General features: G+C 43.7%; 1 protein-coding gene across 5 annotated transcripts in view; it reads right to left on the bottom strand.

Moving 5' to 3' along the window:
• OPCML (opioid binding protein/cell adhesion molecule like) overlaps nucleotides 1-24,038 on the bottom strand; it is a 755,600-nt gene that overhangs the window by 13,640 nt on the left and 717,922 nt on the right. For all 5 annotated transcript variants that reach the window (XM_081172714.1, XM_081172713.1, XM_081172716.1 and 2 more), the window contains 2 exons: nucleotides 5,743-5,877; nucleotides 1,527-1,647 (listed from right to left, as the gene is read on the bottom strand). In XM_081172714.1, coding sequence (XP_081028840.1) covers nucleotides 1,527-1,647; nucleotides 5,743-5,877 — 256 coding nt within the window. The remainder of the gene's footprint in view (nucleotides 1-1,526; nucleotides 1,648-5,742; nucleotides 5,878-24,038) is intronic.

The raw sequence follows: 24,038 nt of genomic DNA, 5'->3' as shown, positions 1-24,038 counted from the left end.
GTTCTGAACTACAATGCCCATCACCCAGCTGGCTAGGACTGCTGGGAACTGTAGTCACCACAGGCTCTTAGGCTCTGTTTTTGCTCCACCATCTCAGATCAAAAGGTTCTCCAAAGGCCTGGAAAAGGGCACTTTTTAAGGGCCATAGCAGACATTATATGATAAACTTTATTATTTTAAAGATATGGGTCATACAATTAACTCTAGTGGGTCTACTCTGAGTAGGATACAAGCCATAATTTGTAAAGCACCAATAATAAGCATCATTGCTAGCTGTTATATTTTTTACCATTCTTCATCATGGCTGTGTTTGGCTTTAGAGGCCGAGTCTCTCAAATCTGAGTTGGACACTCTAACCACTACACTAGACTGCCTAGTTCCATTTTGTGGCATGTTATAGAGCTTACATCATGACAACACAGCATTCTACATTTCCTAGAATTCCTCTTTCCTTGCCAATGGCACCAGTCAATTGGGCTTTGGGAAATACAGGGGGGCTATATCCAACAAAGTCCTACTCAGAGTAGGAACAATGGAACTGATGGGCCTAAGTTAGTCACGTTCATTAACTTCAAGGGTTCTACCAGCATTGGATGCAAAGCAGAATGATATGACATTGCAAGGCAACATCTACTCAACTTTGCACAGGAGGGAAGTAGAAGTATGGTGCTTGTTTTTGGTGGTGGGCAATGAATTTAAGAAGCACTTTATTCCACTTTGGCTGGCTTTTCAAGGACCCAGGAGCAAACTTCAGGGCTGGAGAACCTTCGCCCCTCCAGATGTTGAACTACAGCCCCAGCCATTGTGTCCTGTTGGATGATGGAAGTTGTAGTCCAACAATGCCTGGAGGGCCACTCATTCACACACACCCTCCCCAACTGTCTACTGGGCAAAGTATACAAAGCAGGGTGAAAACCTGCAACAACCAAGTGACAATACAGTCAAGCTGAAATTGCACAGGAAATAATTGCTAAAATTATGTAGCATTTATTTTGCTTTTAGTTTCTATCATGCCCCATATCATATGCAACCTTCTGATGGGCTTCAAGAAACAAGGTAAGCAAATTAAACCAATGCAATCTCAATCCCTAAAACATTGCAATCCTTTAGTCTGTTGTTTTATTTTAATATGAAATATTGAGACTGGAGGATTGCTGTAAGGAAGATTGGGGAGAGGTATGGGCACGGGGAGGGATTGCTTTCTCATCACGAGTCCCCCTAGATGTGCAACATTTAATTTCAGAAGCAAGGCAGAAGCAAAGCCTGCCTGAAACCCTTTAATTTAGAACCCCTTCATGGCAGAGATATATTGGGGTGGGCTTGTATGCAACTACTCAGTTTCAAAGACCCTCTGCACATGCTCAAAGGCACTCTTGCAACTTCACACCCACTAGGATTGAGCCTGGGCATTCCACAAGGGCTGACTCATGTCTCAAAGTAAACACTGCTGATCTGACTGATGGAGCAATCTTGGCCTGGGGGAGTCACTCCTTGCCATGGATCCTTTGAACAGCTTGCTTGCGTACCTGGTTTCTTCTTTAAACCACTGAAATTCCGCTACAGGGACAGCTGAGGCTTCGCAGGACAGGGTCCCCCTCTGACCAACTGAGACGCCTTTGTTCTTGGCACTGGAGATGGATGGAGGATCTGCGGAGGGAAAGCAGGTCTGAGATTTTTTTTAAGCATCACTTCTGTCCTTTACCTCTGCCTAATTTCTACTATGCCTTGCTGTCTTTTGTGGGATCAGCACATGAGGTTTTCACTCCCCCAGCAACTCCAGTGACGGAGTGGGCTGTGCAGTGTGGCTGCTTGTTTGCCTTCTCCAGTCTGGAGCAGCCAAACACCAGTGCCAATTCAGCCATACATTTCTGAATCTAGGGAGGTGAAGAGTGTTATAGGATTTCTAAGGTCTCATATATAAAAATCATATGTTCATAAATATACCAGGCAAACACATACATAAATATATAAACCACATGTCTGAAACAGTACAGGAAAACAGTCCTAAAGCCATTTTGACGCTTTCAGTGACCTCAAATATTCTTCTTCAGTTTGGATGGAAATGGGAAAAGCCTCCCCATTGTCTCTGTGCTCACAAATCCTGCCTTAAGGGCACATTTGTGTATGAATAGGGTGAGCCTGTAGGAATTAAGTATTTATCATCACAAAAGAAGGGTCAGGCTGTCCAGGTAACCCATTAACAGCCAGGTAAACCCATTAACTGGACATGGGTGGCACTGTGGTCTAAACCCCAGAGCCTAGGGCTTGCCGATCAGAAGGTCAGCAGTTCGAATCCCTGCGACGGGGTGAGCTCCCATTGTCCGGTCCCTGCTCCTGCCAACCTAGCAGTTTGAAAGCACGTCAAAGTGCAAGTAGATAAATAGGTACCACTTCGGTGGGAAGGAAAACGGCGTTTCAGTGTGGTGCTCTGGTTCGCCAGAAGCGGCTTAGTCAAGCTGGCCACATGACCCGAAAGCTGTACGCCGGCTCCCTTTCTGTGATAGACCGCCCCTTCTGATGATGTATTGGGGGGTGGTCTTGAGCTACAGGGTGGCAATTCCAAAGCCTATATATAAGGGCTTGCACACCATTCCTCCTCCCTCCTGTGGTGGGGGGGGGGGTGAGCACCCTGTTGCAACAGTTTAATAAAGATCAGGCTTACTAGCTGCTTTGCTTCTCAATATTCTCTGGTTGGCCTCTGTTATTTTCTCCTGCCGATAGAGAACCTACATAAAGGCTCTATACGGGTTCTTGGGAACCCCATAAAGGAAAGGGAGCAGTTTTTCTTACAACAAAGAGCAATGCAGATAAAGCTATAGGTTATCCCGTTTCCTCATTAGGCTTTTGATGGGCTTAGTCAGGGGCAACAATGCTTCTGAATACCACTTGATAGAAACTGCATTAGGAGAGTGCTCTTGTGCTCATATACATGTTGAGCCTCTCCACCTCCCTTGTTCAGCTCCTGAGGTACAGCTCTGAGGGCCTTCTGGTGGCTCTCTCACTGCAAGAAGTGAGATTACAGGGAACCAGGCAGAGGGCCTTCTTGGTAGTGGCGCCCACCCTGTAGAACGCCCTCCTGTCAGATGTCAAGGAAATAAAGAACTATGTGACTTTCAGAAGACATCTGAAGGCAGCCCTGTATTGGGAAATTTTTAATGTTTAATGTTTTACAATTTTTAATGTGCTGTAAGCCACCCAGAGTGGCTGGGGAAAACCAGCCAAATGGGCAGGGTATAAATAACAATTATTATTATTATTATTATTATTATTATTATTATTATTATTATTATTAATTTCCTCCTTGCAGGCTTCCCACAGGCATCCAGGTGGCCATTGTTGAGAACAGGATGCTGCAGTCAGTGGGCCATTGGCCTGATCCAGCGGGGTGCTGCATGATAGGAATGTGTAAGATTATGCATGGAATGGATTAAGTGGATAGAGAAAAGCTTTTCTCCTCTCAGAACACTAGAACTTGTAGCCATCCAAGTGGCTGAAGCAGAATGTTGGAAGACTCAGGACAGATACAAGAAAGGACTTCTTCACATAGCACATAGTTAAACTATGGAGCTTGCTCCCACAGGAGGCAGCGATGGTCACCAAGACAGATGGTGTTAAAAGGAGACTGGACAAAATTCATGGAGGAGATGGCTGCCAATGGCTACTAGACATGATGACTATGCTTTGCCTTCACAGTTGGAGGCAGCAATGCTTTTAAATACCAGCAACTGGAAACCACAGAAGAGGAAGGGTATGTTTATGCTCAAATTCTGCTTGCAGGTTTACAACAGGATGCTGGGTGAGCCCCCTTTGGCTTGATGCAGCACAGACTCTGTTGCAATTGCTCTATAAGACTTCAGCTTCACAGGCCTGGTTGAAACAGAACACTCTGCCCAGCTGGCATTGCGAGGGTGAACACGGTCCTACATTTCCACATCCATCCCTAAGCCAACAACTCGCAGAGTCCTTTCTGTGCAATTAATAGGACTGAATTCTCCTTTACGGATTTCTTTTAAACTGTTCAGAGACTCAGCGGAGCTGGAATCACCTCCGAAATGTCAAGAGGCTTCGGGGATGTGTCTGTTTTAAGAACTCAAAGCAGCCGGGCTCTGCATTGCTACCCAAGCTCTTAAAAGAGCAAATTGTCCAGAGGGCCAAAAGGCTTGAAACATAATGAAATGTATATATATGATTTTCTTATATCAATTTAGCTGATATATATAAACTCCTGCGCTCTGCTTCTGAAAGGCGAGGATTTCTTAATGCATTGTGTGCAAGGTTAACCACCAAGATTCTCTCTTTCTCCTCCAACCCACCCCCTTTTTTTTAAAAAAAAAAAAATTGAATTGCTCCTCAGGAAAGAAAGAAGAAAGCAATAGAGAGAGAGAAGGGGGGGAGCTATTACAATTGTTTCCAGCTATAAATAGACTTTAAGAGGTTCTGGTGGAAATTGGCTGTTTTACTTTTGCGTGCATATATTTCCAGCTATTAAATCAGAATATGCGAATATACAACCTACTCATGTTTTGGATCCTTGGGGTGAAATTCTGGCCCAACGTATCATGAAGATGAGCTGGTGGGATCTGCACATTCAGCTGAATGTGGAGGTGGGGACATGAGTTGGTGCAGAAGTAAGTTTGATTAGAATCCCATTCTGCAATATGAGGATGAAAGCAATGGCAGGCCTCTCAGGATTGTTGAGGGGGACAATGTATGGAATAGATTTTGAAAAGCACTCGGGGGCAGGGAATCCTTTTCAGACTGAGGGCAAAATCACAGTGGTGCCTCGCAAGACGAAAAGAATCCGTTCTGTGATTCTCTTCATCTAGCGGTTTTTTCCTCTTGCGAAGCAAGCCCATTGAAGGATTAGTGGATTAGTGCTATTAGCGACTTTTAGCGGCTTATCTGCTGATTGGATCAGCTGATAAGCGGCTTAGAAAAAGGGGGGGAGGGGAAAAACAGCAGGAACTCGCAAGACATTGTCGTCTTGCGAAGCAAGCCCATAGGAAATTCGTTTTGCGAAGCACCTCCAAAACGGAAAACTGTTTCGTCTAGCGAGTTTTCCATCTTGCGAGGCATTCGTCTTGCGGGGCATCACTGTACTCTGTCGATTGGCCACATGCCAATGATATATAGGGCCAGGAGCAAAAATGGGTGTGGAAATGGATTTGCATATTGCCTATGGAAGTCTCTCCCACAAGAGGCAATGACTGCCACCAACTTGGGTGGCTTTAAAAAGGATTAGACAAATTCATGGAGGAGGAGAGGGCTACCAGTGGCTACCAGCCATGATGGCTCTGCTATGTCTTTACTGTTGGAGGCAGAAATGTTTCTCAACACCAGCTGCTGGAAACTGCAAGAGAGGAGAGTGCTCTTGGGTTTTGCTTGTGGAGTTTCCACTGGGCAATCTGGTTGTCCCCTGTGAGAACAGGATGCTGAACTAGAAGGGCCAGTGGCCTAATCCAGCAGGCTCTTTGTTTGTTCTTAGTATGACAAGCTTGTGACCCATAGGCTTCTGAAAATGTACATAGAGACCCCTTTCCATTCAGTCCAGCATGGTCATGGTTCAAGGGCAAATTCCAGACAGGCAGAAGCACTCAAGGCATGACTTGCCATGACCTAGGCAGAGTGCTGGTGGCCAAACAGAGAGGCTTGGCAGGCCACATTTGCCCCCCGAGGCCTGTGGTTTCCAACCCCTGATGTAAGTGCAAGTCAATGTTATTCATAGGCATGTGGGATACTTACAGTTTACGGTGACTTTGACTCTTCGGATATCAGGTGCGGCGACATCATTAACAGCGCTGCATTCATACTCCCCAGATTGGTCCCTGGTGATCCCCGTGATCTCTAAGTACTCATCATCACTCATAAATCCCTGACCTGGAAGAGAAGAGAAGGAACACAGAGGATAAAAGTTCTGGCAGCCTTCCAGACCACCTTTGCTGCTGCAGTTTAAATTGTGCACTTTGAAGCAGTCCTCTCAACAGCACAGGTGGCCAGATCTGCAGGTGGGCCTCTCCACTGAACACCTGGAGCTTTCTAGTTGCTTTGACAAGCAATGCTGAGAATACTTTTTGTTGTTGTTGTTGTCCCCCAGTGCAACTCCTAGGGCTGTCAACTGATTAAATCATTTTTGTTGATTAACCATCTGCCCTTGTAATTGGTTACTCAATTAAATTTGCACAGATCTGCATTATTTCCAATAACTTGGTAGGTGCCTTTCTTTAAACAGCAAAGGAAGTGTGAGATATACCTTACAACTTAATAAACAAAGGCTCGTTGGTGGAAGGAAAAGTCAGTTTTCATATATATCTATATCCTCTGCTACAACAAAACACCAGACTCGGGAGCCTTAAAAATATAAATAGGCATGACCATAATTCTCTATGCAACCAATTAAAATTGCCCTCACTGATTAAAATTGGTCGTCTACTTAATCACGTACATTTCTAGTTGATTGATCTGCTGATTGAATTGTTAAAACTCAAGAGTATCTCAGGGTGTTGCTAAAGATGTGACTATAGATGACATGATGTGTAACACTTGAAACAACCTTCCTTGGATTGAATGACAATCACTGGAGGCATAGATATTTCACTGGTATAAACTGATGGACGCATGCTTCATGCTACCATAATGTCATGGACTGGCTCGAAGCGAAGGAGTGGTAGAAGGCACCATCTGGGGAACCCCCAAAGGATGAAGGCTCAAAGCCAGGGGATTGGTGGTGGGACAATGATTTGTGGGCAGGGACGCGGACTTATAAAAAATATTGGGGGGGCCCGGGAAAGCTCATGAATAATAAATAAGCTCATGAATATGCAAATAAAGTGGCACCGCCTCCTCGTGAGTGAATAGGGGAGAGCGTGCTGCACCTATTAATCAGCTCCGAAGGAAATTGGGTGGAGCTTTTGCTCGGGAGGGAGGGCAGGAGGCATGCAGCCCGACCCTGTGCATTTTGGGCTGGGGGAGGGGCGGCGATGGCGCTCTGCTGGAGGGGCGCCGGAGATTATTGGGGGGGCAGAGCCCCCCCAAACGAATTTTTGAGGGGGCTCGGGCCCCCTCAAGCCCCATGGAGTCGGCGCCTATGTTTGTGGGCAGAGGAGGGAGAAGATGGGGAGGAGGTGTCAGGAGCCAAAGAGGTAACAATGTTTAGTGAGCAGGGAGAGTCTGTGGCTGAGAGAAGTCAAGAATCAGAAGCCCCTTCTTAGACAAACTAATGATTTCAACTCTGCCAATGAAAATGGCTGAGGGATTTTTATATTTATAGTTATTAAATTCTAAAAAGGACAACAGAATCAATTTAAGGGGCAGGTGTCCTCCCACAACGGGCAAGCCTTATGTCAGAGGGAGCCTCAGAAGGCAGACAATGGAAGCCCAAGCTTTCAGATCATGCCTTCCCTTCAGTTCCAAACACAGTATCACGTAAACCCCCCACAGGTTCTCACGCTGGAGCAGCTTTGGTTAACAGCTGGTTTCCAGGTCTCAAACAGGAAGGAAAATAAAACACAGGCACAAGCATGAAAGCCTTGCCCATTCTTCTCCAGAAAAGACTCCCACAGTGAAACTGAAATGCCACCTGCTACTCCAGACATAATACAGGTGTTCCTGGTCCTGGCTACATACCTGCATCTTGTGGCACAACTCCCCTCCCACCTATTGATTCACAATCCCACAAAGCTTTGTCAATAACACAAGGCTGCTGCTAACCACACTACCACCCCCACCCCACCCCTGGCCATTGCCACAAATATGCTTTCATCTCAACCTAACAATCCTTCTATCTGAGTTGTGTTAGAGAGCTCAACCACTGATACTTCAGTTTGGCCGTCGTTTATGAAAAATCAATGAACTGAGCACATAAGGATATTTTAGTTGTTTGTTTGCAGTTCAATCTATTTGAAATTTACAATTTTAATTCTGAATTGTTGTAGCCCACCCTATGGCAACATCACCATAATCATCATATATGCAAATAAATAAAATAAAATAAAATGGAATTTAAAATTTCAAAGCCTGAGAAAATAAACAGTGAGGTGGCCAGAGAGCGTGTATTTTCAGTGGTACACACAGACTAAGTAATGCCTTCTCCAGAGAGGTATGCCTAGTGCCCACATTTTGATCTTTCTGGCACAAGGTGAATACCACCTCCTCCTCCTCCCATCTGCGTTATGTGAGGTATCATAGGAGCACACGAAGCTGCCTTGTCAGTGTGGGAATATTAAGGATAGTAGGAGAGGATATATTGATTAAATATTATCCTTCCTTCACTCACGCTAGTGAGTCATGTAGCAGAGCAGATTCCCCTCAATACCTCAGGAAGCTAGTTTGCAGATTCGTTTGAATCTCTTTGGTTAAGCAATCCGGTCTGGTTTGCCCAGACTGGATTATTTCTGGTGTCCCCTTTGATCCCTCTTAAAAGAATAAAGACACTTTCCTTAAAAGTATTAAGAAGTTCACTCACATTCAGTTCACAGTATGATGACTGAAGGCAGGCTTTAGCTAGTAGTTACAGAACAAATTGTGAGGTCATCCCATTTGGGGATTGAGCCCATGTGAGAGCCAGCAGATGGCAAAATACATTAAGAGAACAGCATCAAGGGAAGAAAATAGCATCAAGAGAGAAAATGACATCAAGAGAAAGATGGCTGTGTGACTCGGCTCTTTTGTGGAGTGAGCCAGGGTCACGCCCATCTGCCTGGTCACAAGCAGGGGGAGGACACTTCAGACCAGTGGAACAGGAAGTTATATCAGCTGGAGTAACATCCCCCTGCCTGCGTCCACTCTAGGGAAACAAGGAATGTTGTATTTGATGGCTCCAATTGATTACATCCCACAGTCAGAACATTGGTCCATCTGCCTCAGAATTGTTGACACTGCCTGATAGTGGTTCTCCAGAATTTAGGCAAGAATCTCTCCCAGCCCTCACTGGAGACACTTGGGACCTTCTATATGCAGGGCAGATGCCATTGCCTCAAGGCAAATTACACATACAATAATTAAAAATGCAAAAACAAAACCCCACACACATTTAAAGCAAGACTAAAACCCTAATGAAGTAGACACTCGTGGTAAAGACCCATTGATCCAGCTGGAAAGTCTTTTAGAACTAAAACGTTTCCAGAAAGTGCAGGAAATGGGTGCCTGTCATATCTTGACAGGGATGCTGTTCCACAGAACAGGAGCAGTCACACTGAAAAAAGCCCTGCTCTGAGTTACTGCAGAAAGGGCTTCTGAGATTTTTGGAACTTGCAGGAGAAACTCTCCCACAGACCACAGCAATCTACCGGATGTGCAAGGGTCAAAGCATCCTCTCAAGTTAGCTGATCCTGAGTTGTATAGGGACTTGTATGCAAGAACCAACCCCCTGAACTTGGTCTGGTAGCAATATATCACACCAGGTGTGGGCAAGTAAAGATACAGCTGGGCCAAATGAGGACCAGCTGGTTGTCAGAACATTCAAAAACTACCGTGCCCTTTGCAGTACAGTCATACCTTGGATCCCAAATGCCTTGTGAGTTGAACGTTTTGGCTCCCGAACACTGCAAGCCCGGAAGTGAGTGTTCCGGTTTGCGAACATTGTTTGGAACCTGAACGTCCGACGAGTTCTGTGGCTTCTCACTGGCTGCAGGATTCTGTTCGACTTCCAAGGTATGACTGTATTGCATAACCTTGCATATTTTATGGGGAAATGTGTGCAAACTTGCATATTTTTGGGAAAGCTGCATCCAAAGAGGTGCACAATTAAGATGAGGAATTTTTGCTTTTTTTGTTTTTCATAGTCTGTAATAAATGAGACAGAACAGACTTATTCTTGAATGTGAACAAAACTGAAAAGGGACAGAAATAAGCTGATATGTCTATACCTCCTTGATATATGCAGCAGCAGAGAGATGATAAATACGGAGAATACGAGGTGACAGGGAAAGGGAGCCTGCATATGAGACTGTAAAGATGGAGGGGGGAATAATAAGGAGAGGAGAAATATGAAGAGGAGAACGCCAGGCTCACTTTGCCAGAGACCCTTCCTTGTAATGATCCAATAATCCTGAGGTCATTACGGGCCTGCCCTATCCTCCAGTTGATCTCTATAAAAGATAATTGGAAGTGTAAGAAAATAGATTCGACGAGCTGGAGACAGAAATACATAAATAACGGAGGTGATTTCTTTTTGGTGCAGAAGGAGCCTCGGGAAGAGATAAGCCCAGCTTGCTACATTAGTGAGATAAGAATCTACAGGGATACAAATGGGGACTTTCAGAAGGAGGCGGCATGACAGACACAGCACCATCAATCATGGGAGGCTGGAATCACATCCAGAGCGTGGACCGCTCTGCGGAAGCAGGTCAAGCCAGCGTCACCCAAGTGGGCAGGCATGGCCCTGTGCCCCCATGCTATGCATCTCCTGCAGATATTCTTCCTTCCGGTAAACAGTATTTTCAAGGAAGATGCTTCTGCTCCTTCAGGCAGGGATGTGCGAAACTTTCAGAGATGTCACCCATCTTACTGGATCTCCTTTGGTCTTCCCTTAGAATTCTATGTGCCCTACCTTTCACGTTATTTGTTTTTACTTCTGACTCTACAGCCAAAGTGATCCTGGAGTGACTTATATACAACAGGAGTCACATGCCGGGGGGGGGGTGTCCCCACAGGAATTTGGGTGGCCACTGTGGGAATAGAATGCTGGACTAGATGGGCAATTGCTCTGATCCAGGAGGTTATTATGTTATTACTGTGCAGCACAGAGAACTCATTGCCATCACGTGATGAAAGTCGGACCAGCTCAGAATCCAGTGGATTCTGCACCAGGCCTGCTCTGCTCACCTCCTTACTCCTGAAATCCCCCATTTTGGGGGGTTTCTGTTGGCTACTGTCAAAGAACTAGCCTCTTGTGGAAGTTCATTGCAGAATTCCTTACAAAAGGAGCTTCTCTACTGGTGTGATTGGGCAAAGGGACACCTCTGCTTCATCCAGTTCCTCCCCCTGTCACACCCAGCAGATCCAAATGACATATACGCTCTCGTGAACAGGATTAGAGGTCCCTTTTAATGTGTGAAGAGAGGTGTAGACTGCCTCCTCCAACCCAGGAATAAATATGTATCTATATGTTGAGAGAGAGAGAGAGAGAGAGAGAGAGAGAGAGAGAGAGAGAGAGATGAACACCAAATGGAATATTCGCCTTTGTCAAGAACTGCAGCTTGAGTTTCACAACACTGGAGTTAATGAAAAGTGTGATAATCCCGGCATCTCATTTTGCCATAATTAATGCAAGCAATTGGATTGTGCTGGAGTCATCCCGATTTGGAGAAAGCACCCCAGGGTCACTGTCTTACTGGCTCGCACTTCAATGAAACAGTTTGTTGTGTTTGATTTAGACTGTGGTTGAGAGCATGGTTGGCACAGCTCCGGCCTCCTCTTCACTGTCCAAGATGCAATCAAGGACATCAGTAAATCTGCGCCTTGCCACTTGTGGTGGTGTTCAAGGGTGTGCTCTACTTCTGCCCATTACAGCAGCTCAGGGCAGCCCCTCTCATGAGAAGGGTGGGTGGGAAACACTACTGGCAGCAAGGGATTCATCCCAGGAAGGAAACGCAGATTACTATGAATTTTGCAATGCAGTTCTCTGGCCAATTAATATGTACACAAAGGCTTATAGTGGGGGTAAAGTGTGCATCTAAATCAACGAATTAGTGAAAATAACATCCAAAGGTGCACTATATATTAGGGGAAAAGGCCTTGCAAAAGTATGTGTGTCAGGCAAAACTGCATACTAAACTGTTTAGTAGGAGAAACTGACACAAAAATGCTGGTGAATTTTCATGAGGATTTTTCTTAAAACAAAACAAAAAACAACCACAAACTGATGTGGAAATGTGAATAACTGGGAAAGCTGAGAAAAACTGAAATAGACAGATTCATCCATCCATAACTAGAAGCTAACCAAGGTCCTATTTCATGCTTAACCTATAACTATCTGCCTGTCTATCTTTCTATCCAGAGAAAGAGAGAGAGAAGAAAAATGCAAAGTAGGACATTTATTTTAATAAAGAAACTGAACCCTATATAAATCCCATGAGTCCTTCACATGCCCCCACTGTGTCATCTCCCCATGTGTGGTATCTCACATTGCTGGCATTGTGGGTATATTTAAGACACAAGTGAGCTATATTTATAATGCAGGTGTTTTCACTAATATATGCATTTTCATGCATTCCTTGCCCCATGTCTATGAATCTTTGTGCACATAACTTGGCTGGAGAACTTGCACTACAACATTCAAAGAAATGTGGATTTTGAACAACTGCTGTGTTTCATTTTTGCATATTGTTTTGGGAATTGCCAGTTAGGTTAGTTTGCCTTTAAATGCAAATCTAATCAAGCTTCTCCCCCACCCCAATGTGGAAGGAGCTGAACTGAGCTTGATAAGCTTTAAACCCCCTTTTTGCCTTTGTGGAGTACAAAGAGCCTGCAGACTGGCTGTGTAATCCCCAGCAGTAGCTGCACTTCTGAAGAAGGAGCGCTACACTTAACTGCAACTGCCCCTCTTTGAATGGCTTTACTGGGAATTGCATGTGTGCAGGACGCAATCCACTGAATAGTTCTCCTGCACAAAGCTCACTGAATTTAAAGGCAGCTGTGTAAAACTACAGACGAGCTTCATTCATGTCAGTGAGGTTATGCACAGGAGAACCTCTTCGGCATAGTAGGTTGCATGCCTATGTGGCTCCCCAAGTGAAATTGCACAGAGAGAGTGACGGAGAATAGAAACAGAGATTTCTAGATTATGAGTTGGGGAGGCCATAGGCCAATGCCCGTCTCCTGCTTTTATAACACATGAAGTCTTGTCCTCCAACCAGGGCAAAGATTGTGGCAAGGACAACCCCTTTCTGGAAAGAACACTGCAGCATGTCCGACAGTGCTGAGTGAACCAATCCCTTTCTGCCTAATAATAATAATAATAATAATAATAATAATAATAATAATAATTTATTATTTATACCCCGCCCATCTGGCTGGGCCTCCCCAGCCACTCTGGGCGGCTTCCATAAAAACCAGAAATACAGTAAAATGTCACACGTTAAAAACTTCCCTGAACAGGGCTGCCTTAAGATGTCTCCTGAATGTCAGATAGTTGTTTATCGCTTTGACATCTGCTGGAAGGGCGTTCCACAGGGCGGGCGCCACTACCGAGTTCCACAGGAGAGTCTTTGACACAGCAGGATTATTTATCTGACTGCGCATTAGGCCTACCGACTCAGCAGTATAATAATGATGCTAATTAACAGTGTTCGTTAATATCTTTAAATTACCTGTGTTAGCTCCCAGGCAAAACAACTCAGTAGCGACAGTGGTGGCATGGGCCCATTTGCATCGGCGACTGACATTATGTTCATTTCACAGTTCATTAGAATGCTCTGGAGTGATACTGTCCCCAAATTGCAAGCTAATCTGAAAGAGTGAGGCCTGCTGTCTATTGGGTGCACGCAGAAGTGTTCATCCTCAACAAAGAGGTGAGCGTGGAGAAATTGGAAGGGCATCTTCCATTTGTTCTAGCTTTACGCTGTGGTCTCCAGGCAATTCTAAAGGGTGCCTTGTTCCCTCCTGGGTGAATCTGTCAGTATTGGTTTATCCTATCTTAAATTCAGGGCTCCGCATTTCTGCATCACATCAATAAATGTGGCATTAATAAATAATATGCATAATCTAAGCTGGTGCCAAAGGTATTGCTCTGCTTTCCTTCGGACCATATCAGTGTGGCCAAGAGGGAAGTCTTGTCATCTGGGCAAGTCAGGACCTCCAAATACACTGTCCAGGCTTATGCTCCAGGGAGGTCACTTTGGTGCTGTTAACACAGTGTTTTGACTTCACCCCTGGAAGCACAGTCCATTGTCTTTCGAGACAGACAGATGGATTGTTTGGTTGAAAAACTGCATTGCAAAGTTCAGAGCCATTGGACATTTCAAGGCCAGTCCTTTTACCCAGTATGAGCCTCCACATATTTTCTTTTTTCCTTCTTCTAACACATGAAGAAAGCTAGAATGTTGGATATATGTACATACAGATATTGCAGGCTGGTGGCTGGAATGGCTGCCATCAGGGCTCAGATGTAGATAGCAGACAGAGTGGGAATATGGAGTTCATTCAGGGCCAAGAGGCCAAGCCAGGAGCCAGAGTCAAAAGACCTGCTGGGATGCACCAGAGTGAAGAAGAGTGTTGTTGTCGTGCAAGCAATGTCCTGGCCCAACCAGAAGCCTCTCATAGCTCTTCTTATCTAGGAAAGGTCATTGGTGATGCCTGGATGGTCAGGGCCAGTCAAGTACTTGGTTCCAAACCACAGCTCTGGAAAATCAGCTTCACACAGAGCCAAGCACCCCCATCTCTAGCCCCAGCTGTCCCTCAAAGTGGTAGTGTCATTCTTATTGAACTGGAATAGCTCTAAAGATGGATTTGACAAATTCATGGAGGAGAGGGTTGTTGATGGGTGCTCCACAGTTGGAGGCAGCAGTTGCTGGAAACCACAGGAGATGGAAAGACTCTTGTGCCTGAATCCTGCATGCTGATTTCCCACAACTGTTTGGCCACTGTGAGGACAGGATGCTGAACTAGATGGGCCATTGGCCTGATCCAGCAAGCTCTTCTTATATTCTTATGCTCTGATTGGAAGGTCAGAAATCATAGTTGCAATGTGATCTGAATGAGGAACTTGCTGGGTCATCGATACCATTCTACATATATATATAGCTGAACTGTTCTCAAAGTATCTGAGTCTTTAACATAGGCACAAATTGCTAGCCCTCCTGGAAATCTTCCAGTTCCAAGATGAACTAGCAACATCATTAATCAACAAGGATTCATCGTGTGGCCCTCTCCTTCCAGAATCCCTTGTGGAAAGGCAAATAGTTCTCATGTCCCCCTCCCTCTGAGGATGAGATGAGACAGAAGGGCCCAGACCCCATGTGCTCAACAAATCAGAAGGCAATTCATCTCCCAGAGAAAACAAGTGATATTTACATTATTAAATCACAATTACAAAGCAAATCAGCTGCAGAAAGAAAGGAGCCCATTTTCATCAATTATTACTGAACTGAACGTAATTTTTCAATCACAGCCAGATTGTAAATGGATGCTTCTGTGCAGCCAGAACTCTTTCACCATCATATTTACTAATCAAGTATTAACTTCTTGGAATTACGAATGACATTGTGGAAAGAAAGTAGGCAAATGGGAGGGGGGAGCTGGGGGCGCATAAGGAGAACGAGAAAAAGATGCACTTGTACTAATTACAAAAAAGTAAAATTAGGCATGACAAGCACTTCAGCGATAGGACAATGAGACATCTCTTGGGCCAGAATAAAAAGGGAGTGGGGCATTGAGCTTCTTGCTTCTGACTTGGGTGGAAAGTAGATGTTGCCCGCTCACTGAGACAGACAGAAAAAGCAGAGGCAAAGTGCTATTTTATTTATTCATTATTGTGTTCCTATCCCACCTTTCCTCCTGTGAAGAAGGTTAAGCTGAGAGGCAGTTATTGGTTCAAGGTCACCTGGTAAGCTTCATGGCCAAGTGGGAATGCGAAACCCGCCGTGGACTCCCAGGTCCTAGTCCGAAACACTAACCACTACACCATACTGGCTCAAATAATATATATTATATGTTTATTATTTTATTGCATTTAGATCCCACATTTTTCTTGAAGAAGCTCAATGTAGCATACATGGTTTTCCCCCTCCTCATGCAATTCCCAGGTCCTGGTCCAACACATTGGCACTCCAGTGTTGCAGAGTTCCAAGTTATTAGCCTGCTGGGTATTACCTTGAATACACAGACTGCAGAACATCCCTGGAAAGAGTCACCAAAAGCCAAAGGCTTCTGGTTGTTAGCTCTGTGGTAGATCTACTGTAAGGCTTGAAGAAAAAACCTTAAGAGAAATAAGCCAATGTAGTTTCTTGCCATGAAGACTACAATGTGTGCTCCATAGCCAGCTACAAAGTTATATCTGGCCCATCTCTTGCAAGGGCCCCCTTTTCTGCAACATCAGTCTTAGAATTTTGAGTGAAATATTTCCTATATCAAACTTCCTAAGTTAGGGGTGGGGGACATGTGGTCCTTCAGATACATCTCCAACAGCACCTGGAAAGTCACAGGCTCCCCATTCCTGGGTTAAAAAGATGTCAAATAATTTTCAAGTCAATCTAGGCAATGTTTCTCAGGAGGCATCCCTAGACATCTCTCGGCTAACAGCTGATTTTGTCTAAAGAAGCATTCTGAGAACTTTCAAGGGAAACAAAAGCAAACAACCCCACCCAAAATGTTTCTATAAGATTAGTGAAATTTATTGATGAAGCTTTACCCCTCAAATTTGACTTCTGCATTTCAGAATGCTGGTTTTGTGAAAGAGCTGCAGAAGTACTACAAGTGAGCAGAAATCGACTCTGTTAAAATATACTGGATGAGCATTTTCAATATACCGTATTTTTCGCCCCATAGGACACACCAGCCCATAGGACGCACCTAGTTTTTTGGGGGGAAAATAAAGGGAAAAAATGTTATCCCCCCCCCCAGGTGCGGGGCTGGGGCAGGGGAAGCCCAAGCTTCCCCCAACCCCAGCCCCCAGAACAGGCTGCTCTCCACAAGCCGTGGGAGAGCTGCGCGAAGTCGCGCGGCTCTCCCACGGCTAGCGGAGCACTGCGCGAAGCCCGAAGCTTGGGGTGTGCTGAGCTCAGCGCGCCCCAAGCTTCTGGGTGCAGGCAAGCTCTTCGCTAGCTGTGGGAGAGCTGTGTCTCCCACGGCTAGTGGATAGCTTCCTGAAGCCTGGAGAGTGAGAGGGGTCGGTGCGCACCGACCCCCCTCGCTCTCCAGGCTTCAGCGAAAGCCTGCATTCACCCCATAGGACGCACACACATTTCCCCTTCATTTTTGGAGAGGAAAAAGTGCATCCTATAGGGTGAAAAATACGGTACATGGAAAACTACCTGCTTTGCTCTGTAAGCATTATGTTACAAGCAACAAGTTTTTCACTTAAATGGACATACAACATGTGAAGGGTATTCTCAGAGCACATTATTATCATTATCATCATCATCATTATTATTATTATTAGTCATTTTTGCAATGGCAACTCAAGGTGACTTACAATATTTTAAGCAAAAACCACATGCAAATATTAAAACCAGCATAAAAATCCAATATCTACAAGACAACTCTACATTAAAGTATCCCACAACATAACCACAGCACACATACCACAGTATTACTTCAATCATAATTAACTACCCAATATTGCAGAAAACAGCTCCCAAGTCAGCTAAAGAATGCCTTTCTTTTTATAGAAAGTGTTGACATTCCTAACTTGGATGCATGCCATGTTTTACGGAGCCAATGGACATAATGTCTGTAAAATTTCCATTTAGCAGCAATCAGCATTTTTCTTTTCTTTCTCTGCCATGATCAACATTGTCTCTATAAATTGATAATTACACTTATTAACTGAATCTTTAATACAGCCAGTAGGAACATGTCTAATTTTAATGGAATTATATGCTTAAGAAAGCTGACAACGTCTGTATAGTAGGCCTCAGTTTTTGAACATTTCCACCAAAGATATGTAGCTGGGGAAACCTTACCACAGCTCCAGAAATGTCAAAATACTTTTCAATGGTGTGAAGCTAATTTCAGCTTGAGTGCTAATATGAGCAATGGATTCCAGGAGTTCATTCTGCAGGCCGTTCCTGTCTCACTCTGAGAACATGAGCGTGAGTTTCAAGTCATTAGTCACTTAGTTTGGAAGTTCTTACAGGGAAGTTAAAACAGCCCATTGAAAGGCAAGCAGTGTCTCTCTCTGTTGAATGTCTCAGGGTGGCCTCATCTCTCATCACAATTCATCGAGCAAATCATTACCAGCAGCCAAGGCTGTCTGCCAAGCCAATGAGATGCACCAGTGATTCCTTGCTGAGCCACTAAGATTGATATCCCACCAGAAACACCTGAAGTGACTCTAAAGATGGATTAGTCATCAGCGACTTCAGCCCTATTGCCACGACAATGTGTATGGAGATGATAGAGAAGGGGCTTATATCATCATGATGATAGGTGATCGGAAGACCTCGGGGAGGAAAAAGGAATCTGAAGTGGGAAGCGGTGAAAATGCAAAAACAAACAAACGAACAGAAACCAACCTAGCAAGGGAAGTGAGGAACCATCCATCAGACTTCACCTAGATATCTCTCTATTCATTTTCTCTCTCCATTCCTCTTATCTCCCAATTCTCTCTGCCTCACCTCCTTTGGCACTACTAGTTCCATTTCATTCGTAAGGGAAACATTTAACCACACGAGCAGAATGAATTCATAGCCATACGCTGGACCATTCCACACTGAATTTACCCACCCTCCCCCTCCATTCATGGACAACTACAAGCCATGATTCAATTCCCATCAGAATCCAAATATTACCATCTCCTTCACATCACACATAACTTTCCACACTTACTGGTGCATGATTATTTTTTGCATAAATATACAAAGCAGCACAATAAACAAAGATGTATGGTTTGGTGAACTTATTTCTGAAGCACAGATCATGGTCTAGCTTGAGCATGAAACTGTTCAGCTCTTGGGAATCCAATATGGCGGATGATTGGTTTCAGGGTAGATGACAGCTCAGTGACAGAGCATGTGCTTTGCATGCAGAAGGTGCTGGTTTCAATCCCAGGCATCTCTGGAAAAGACTCCTGCCTGAAATCCTGAACAGCTGCTGAGAATGTAGGCAATACTGGACTTGACAGATCGATGATCTGACTAGATATAAGTGATTTCCCTATGTCCCTATTCAAAATGGCAGTGAACTCTTTGTGCGTTGATGGTTTTAAAAATGCCAAAAAAAATGAGATGTTTGTCATGGGCTTCTGTAGCAGCAAGATGGGCTCACCTTTAAAAGATGGCTTTCATAACTATGATAATTTTAAAATTTGCCACTACCGTGCAAGTTCCATGCAATGCCAAAAGGTTTCAGGGAGAGAAAGTTTGCCTCTGAATGGAAAATCTGTCATGTTTCAAAAGTCAATTGCAATCAGCCATGGCTTATATAAGATCACCCAATACTTGAAAAGTTATATTGAATAGCTATCAAAACTCAAACCTCCCCCACTGACTCTGAAGCACAAAAAACATGAGCGAGCACAATGGGAGCATGAGCTTACTGCTCAGAAGCTGCTGCCTTCTATAATTGCTCAAACAAACAAAGGTTGACTTGGGTACTTCTTCTCGTATAAGAGGGTCAGAGGTGCACATGAACTGTCATTTGCAAAGGGAAAGGATGGCCGAGCACAGATGAACAACTGCAGAGAGCCCATTAGAGAAACAAAAGCAACTCAGAACTAAGTGGCGCAGTGTCTCTCCTGGCACATAGTGATTATCAGTCATTATCATTTATTTGGGGCTGAATATGCTGCCTATTTTACTCTTTTATGAAGGATGCTGATAACTTCTATTGACAAACCAAATCAGCAAGTATTGTTATTGTTCTCTACAGGTATCCTAAACCCCAGCATCACTGAGTACCCCAGAAAAGATGGGGCAGCCCATATGGAGCATCCTGCATTGTAGATGCTAGCCCGAGGTTGGACAAGATGACCCCCAGTATCTCAGACAATTTATTATTCTATGAGAAGGGAAGAAAGGAGAGAGGCATGAAACATCTGTTTCAAGTGCACCCGTATGTCTCTCTCACTATCTGGTTCTGGATTCAGAGATTAAAAAGCTGTATCCTTGGGAACTGGCAAAAAATAAAAATCACAGCAAGACTTCATTTACCATGCATCATAACCTCTCAGACAACCTCTCCACCCCTATGCTGCATGAGGACAATATATCTTAATTAGCTGGGCCCAACCCAGGCACCTAGGATGTAGTTAGTCAGCCACTGTGAAATGGCTCTTGCTACAGAAGGAACGGACTGCTCCGTTGTGGCTTGTTAATGAGGTGTTTACAGGAAGTCAAACCGTGCCTTTGTAGCATCCCCAAGAACCTGAAGTTCCAAACAAAAAAGGAGTCATGGAAAAAACAAGTACACCACCTTTGAGTTCCTTGGAGGAAAAAGTTGGGATATAAATGCAGGGAACAAAGAAATGAAATACCTGTGCCAGGAAAAAGTTTCACTTTTGGTATACTTTTGGTATTTCCCAAAGCTGTTACAGGAGTATTAAGACACACACCCGTAAATCAACCTGAAGCTCTGTGTGCACATTGGTGGCCTGAGAATGATGGCGATGGCCTGTCTTTGGAGGCTGCACAACATTTAGCACGGATGGGAAAGCATGAGAAACAGAGCACAAGCAAATAGAATATTCCCAATAATAACCATTTCCAGCTGAGTTGGAAAGTGGAGGGTTGGCATATTGTACACCAGTGAATGAGTGCAGTGGAATGGCCCCCCAGTTAATATGTCAAAGGCCAAAGCATTTTGTAAACAAGCCCAAGGGTGCCATTGGAAAAAAATATGTGCTGAGTAACTCCCATTTCATGTCAAGATGCTCAGCCATTGTCCCACCAATACTCCAGAGTATGGCAGCTGGTCAGTGGATGAGAGCTGTAGTCTAACAACATCTGGAAGAACACCATGTTGGCATAAACTTTTCCTGTTGTATGGCTCCTGCATATGGATATCAGTAGTTCCTATTCATACTCACATAACCAGTTCCATCTCACTGGAGCACCCATCAAAGAGAGTCAGTGGTAGTATAGTGGTTAAAGTGTTGGACTAGGACCTGGGAGACTAGGGTTCAAATCCACCACTCAGCTAAGCAGCTCACTGGGTGACATCACACCAGTCATTGCCTCTCATCGTAGCCAACCTCGCAGCATTATTGTGGGGCTTAAATGGGGATCAGGAGAACCAAGGAGCTCAAGCTTCTTGGAAAAAAGGGGTGGGATAGAAATGCAACAAATAGTAATAAATGTGTTCAGGTTACATTTTATGCAAGTTGAAGGGATATGAGCTGAGGTTTTGTTCGTGTGGGATGCTAGCCCATTGTTATCTCAAGGGGTTGCAACTGAAGGGATATTACAAAGGCTTATATATCTGCAAATGAGAAGCTCAGAACAAAAGGAATAGCCCGGGGTGGCTGGCTGCCTAAAGGAGATCTCAGAGTGCTGCAAATGCCGAAACAAAACTTCATCAAGCAAAGCTCCCCTGCAGCCCACGAAGAGAAATAACTTTTAAAATTAATGCTTGGAAAAAGCCACCCTAATGCATCTCAATTATCAGCAAAGAAACTGCTTGGGAAGTGAGTGTGGTGAGTTATTTATTTTCATAGCTCTTAACAAAAATATTGTAAAAAAAGAAAAGAAAAGAACCCCAGAAATTCCAAGGTCTATAATTTGGAGAGCTGATGCTTTTTTCTTCTCGAGAGCACAAACACACACGCCCCCTTTTTGATTCATCTAGATGAATCCCTAGGGATGTGTGAAAATCATCCTTTTATTTCTGCAAATACTGGTCCAGCTTTCTGCATGCTGGCATGTTCATGAGACTTTATGGCAAAAGTGGACCTTATGCAAAATGGGCCTCACCCTACATGTGCTGCAAGAGGACAGACAGCAGTAGAGATCCAAATCATCACATGTGGGATTGTTTTAATCGCACACCATGTTCCCCGTTCAGAAGCACAGAAAGGCATAAAAATTAATGCAGATCTGAATTACCGTTGCAAGCTCAAAATGCCTTAATTGCACAGCCGCTTGCATACTTATAGCACCACTTTGTTTGCATATCCAACAAGAATATTCTGAAACCTCTCACCTGTTTGGGACGATCAACTGCAACAGAAAATACTAGCCTGGCCACTTTGCTCCTCTCTGCTTGCATGGCGAGGAAGTAAATCACAATCCCTGGTTTAGTCTTACATCCCAACCAGAGACTGTGGCTTGCTTTACTCCGAACAAACTATGATCTGTAGCTAAGGTTTCTTCTTGTATTCTTAACCATGGTTTGTTGGCATGAAACAAACCATGTTTCCTAGCATGGGCGTAACACTAAGCCAAGGAAAGCACACTAGCCAGAAGAAAAACAGACCAAAATGGCGTATTCATGGCAAACAGATAACTGTGGTCACAAGGCCACTGTTTCCTCTTCATAGGGGTGGACAAATCTATCAATTGTGGTTTCTCATTTCCCCAGTCTTAAATTCTGTTCCACACATTTATGCAGCAATTTCTGATTCTTTTTCTTAAAGAAACAATCCTCATGAAAAGTTAACAATTCAGTGTGAATTTCTCCCAATAAACACATTTTTGTTTGCAGTTTTGACTAACACGCATTTTTTGCAAGGATGCATTTTTGTATATCATTTTCAGTAATATATGCAATTTTTGCAGTCACCCCTAATATATGCAAAATTTGGAGAAGTGCAAATTTTGAAGATTTGTGTTTTGGTTTGCATGTTGGTTCAAGAGGTGTGAATTAGGGAGTTTCTCATTAAAATACAACAAACAAACAAGAAACAGGTTTCTCCTGCATTCCTACATCTTCAAGATTCAAAAATACTAATAGAGATCCCTAAATTTCCACTTCTCTGAATGTATATATGCAACTCTTATACCAAAACAGGGGCCCTGCACTCTTGCCTAAATGTACCCAGAAAGTTCCACCACAGACAACACAGAGGATGCTTCCCGATGTGTTTATTGGCAAGCAAACACAAACTGATGAAGTATTCTCAGTCCTGAGTGAATTGAAACTGGTTAGTGGGAAAATATTGGTGTAAACTAAATATTAAAACTAAAATGGAACTAAATTTAAATTACAATTAAAAGAGGTTATTGAGCTTCTATTAGGGCTGAGTCAACAGCTCCTTGTGGTTTTAGGATTATACTTCTATTGATTTCAAAAACCACCTCTCCCTTCAATTGCTTTTCAGTAAATGCCTGTGGAAATGTTTGCCTGTTCACCTCTCTCTTCTGTGCTCATCCAGATTTCCTTTTGTGCCACATTTCTATGCACAGATCTGGACTTTAAAGCTCCATGTCCAAGCACTTGTTGTTGTTTGTCCTGGAGCTTTCCCTGCAGAAACTCATGTTTTACAACTGAATTGTGGCTCGTAGTCATCAAATTTGTCAAATGCTTTTTCAAAGCCATCCAAGCGGGAGTGAGTACCATAGTTTAAGTATGCAGAAGTACTTTCTTTTATCTCTCCCTAATCTTTCAGCATTCAGCTTGAACTGTTCTTATTTTATTTATTTTATTTTTAAAAAAAAATCAAGAAAGCTCAACCAGTCAGTGAACTGTGGTCTGCAGAGGAGATATATTCTTTGAAAATGTCTAGTAAACCAGATTGGGAGTTGGCTTCCTATTGAGGGTATTTGGTGAGCCAACATGACTCTGTTGAGGGATTGGTGACTGTGGCATTATGGCAGTGGATAAAACCAAAGTGTAACTCTTGAATAAATGTTCTTCTTCTTCTTCTTCATCATCATCATCATCATCATCATCATCATCATTTGCAACACTTCCTAATTCTCCCTGATAGTATTTTACCTAAACACCCATCAGGTTTGCAACAACTAGTCATTTAATACTTGTAAAAGCACATCCAAAATGTCAAGTTTGCACCGTACATCCCTGACAAGGATTTGGGCACTCTAGTATAGGCAGCTTAAGGGTCACAGCCACCAATTCCTCTTCTATCTATGGTATGGCAGCACTGGGTTGGTGCAGCAACATTTCCAAACAAATACAGCCACAAACAAAAAAGCAAATGCTAATGGATGCTGCAGACTATAGTAGCGCAAGTGTGTGCATGTGTACTTCATTTGTGCGTGTTTAGACACACACCCTCATTTGAATAAGCTGAATTTGGATTATAAATATAAAGAACAGACAAAAAGGATGTTTTTTAAAAAAAAAATAAATAAAAAGAGGGAAAGAAATGCCAATTAATGGCTTTTCTTTGCAGAAGAAGAAGGAGCAGAGGAGTCACAATAGGAGAAAGAGTGATAAGACTATTTCTCCCCTGCAATTGTAAAACTAAAGGATAATAAAAATTGAGC

Source organism: Podarcis bocagei (assembly GCF_964188305.1).
Source record: "Podarcis bocagei genome assembly, chromosome: 15".
Classification (NCBI taxonomy): Eukaryota; Metazoa; Chordata; class Lepidosauria; order Squamata; family Lacertidae; genus Podarcis; species Podarcis bocagei.
This window is presented reverse-complemented; position numbering and strand designations above follow the sequence as displayed.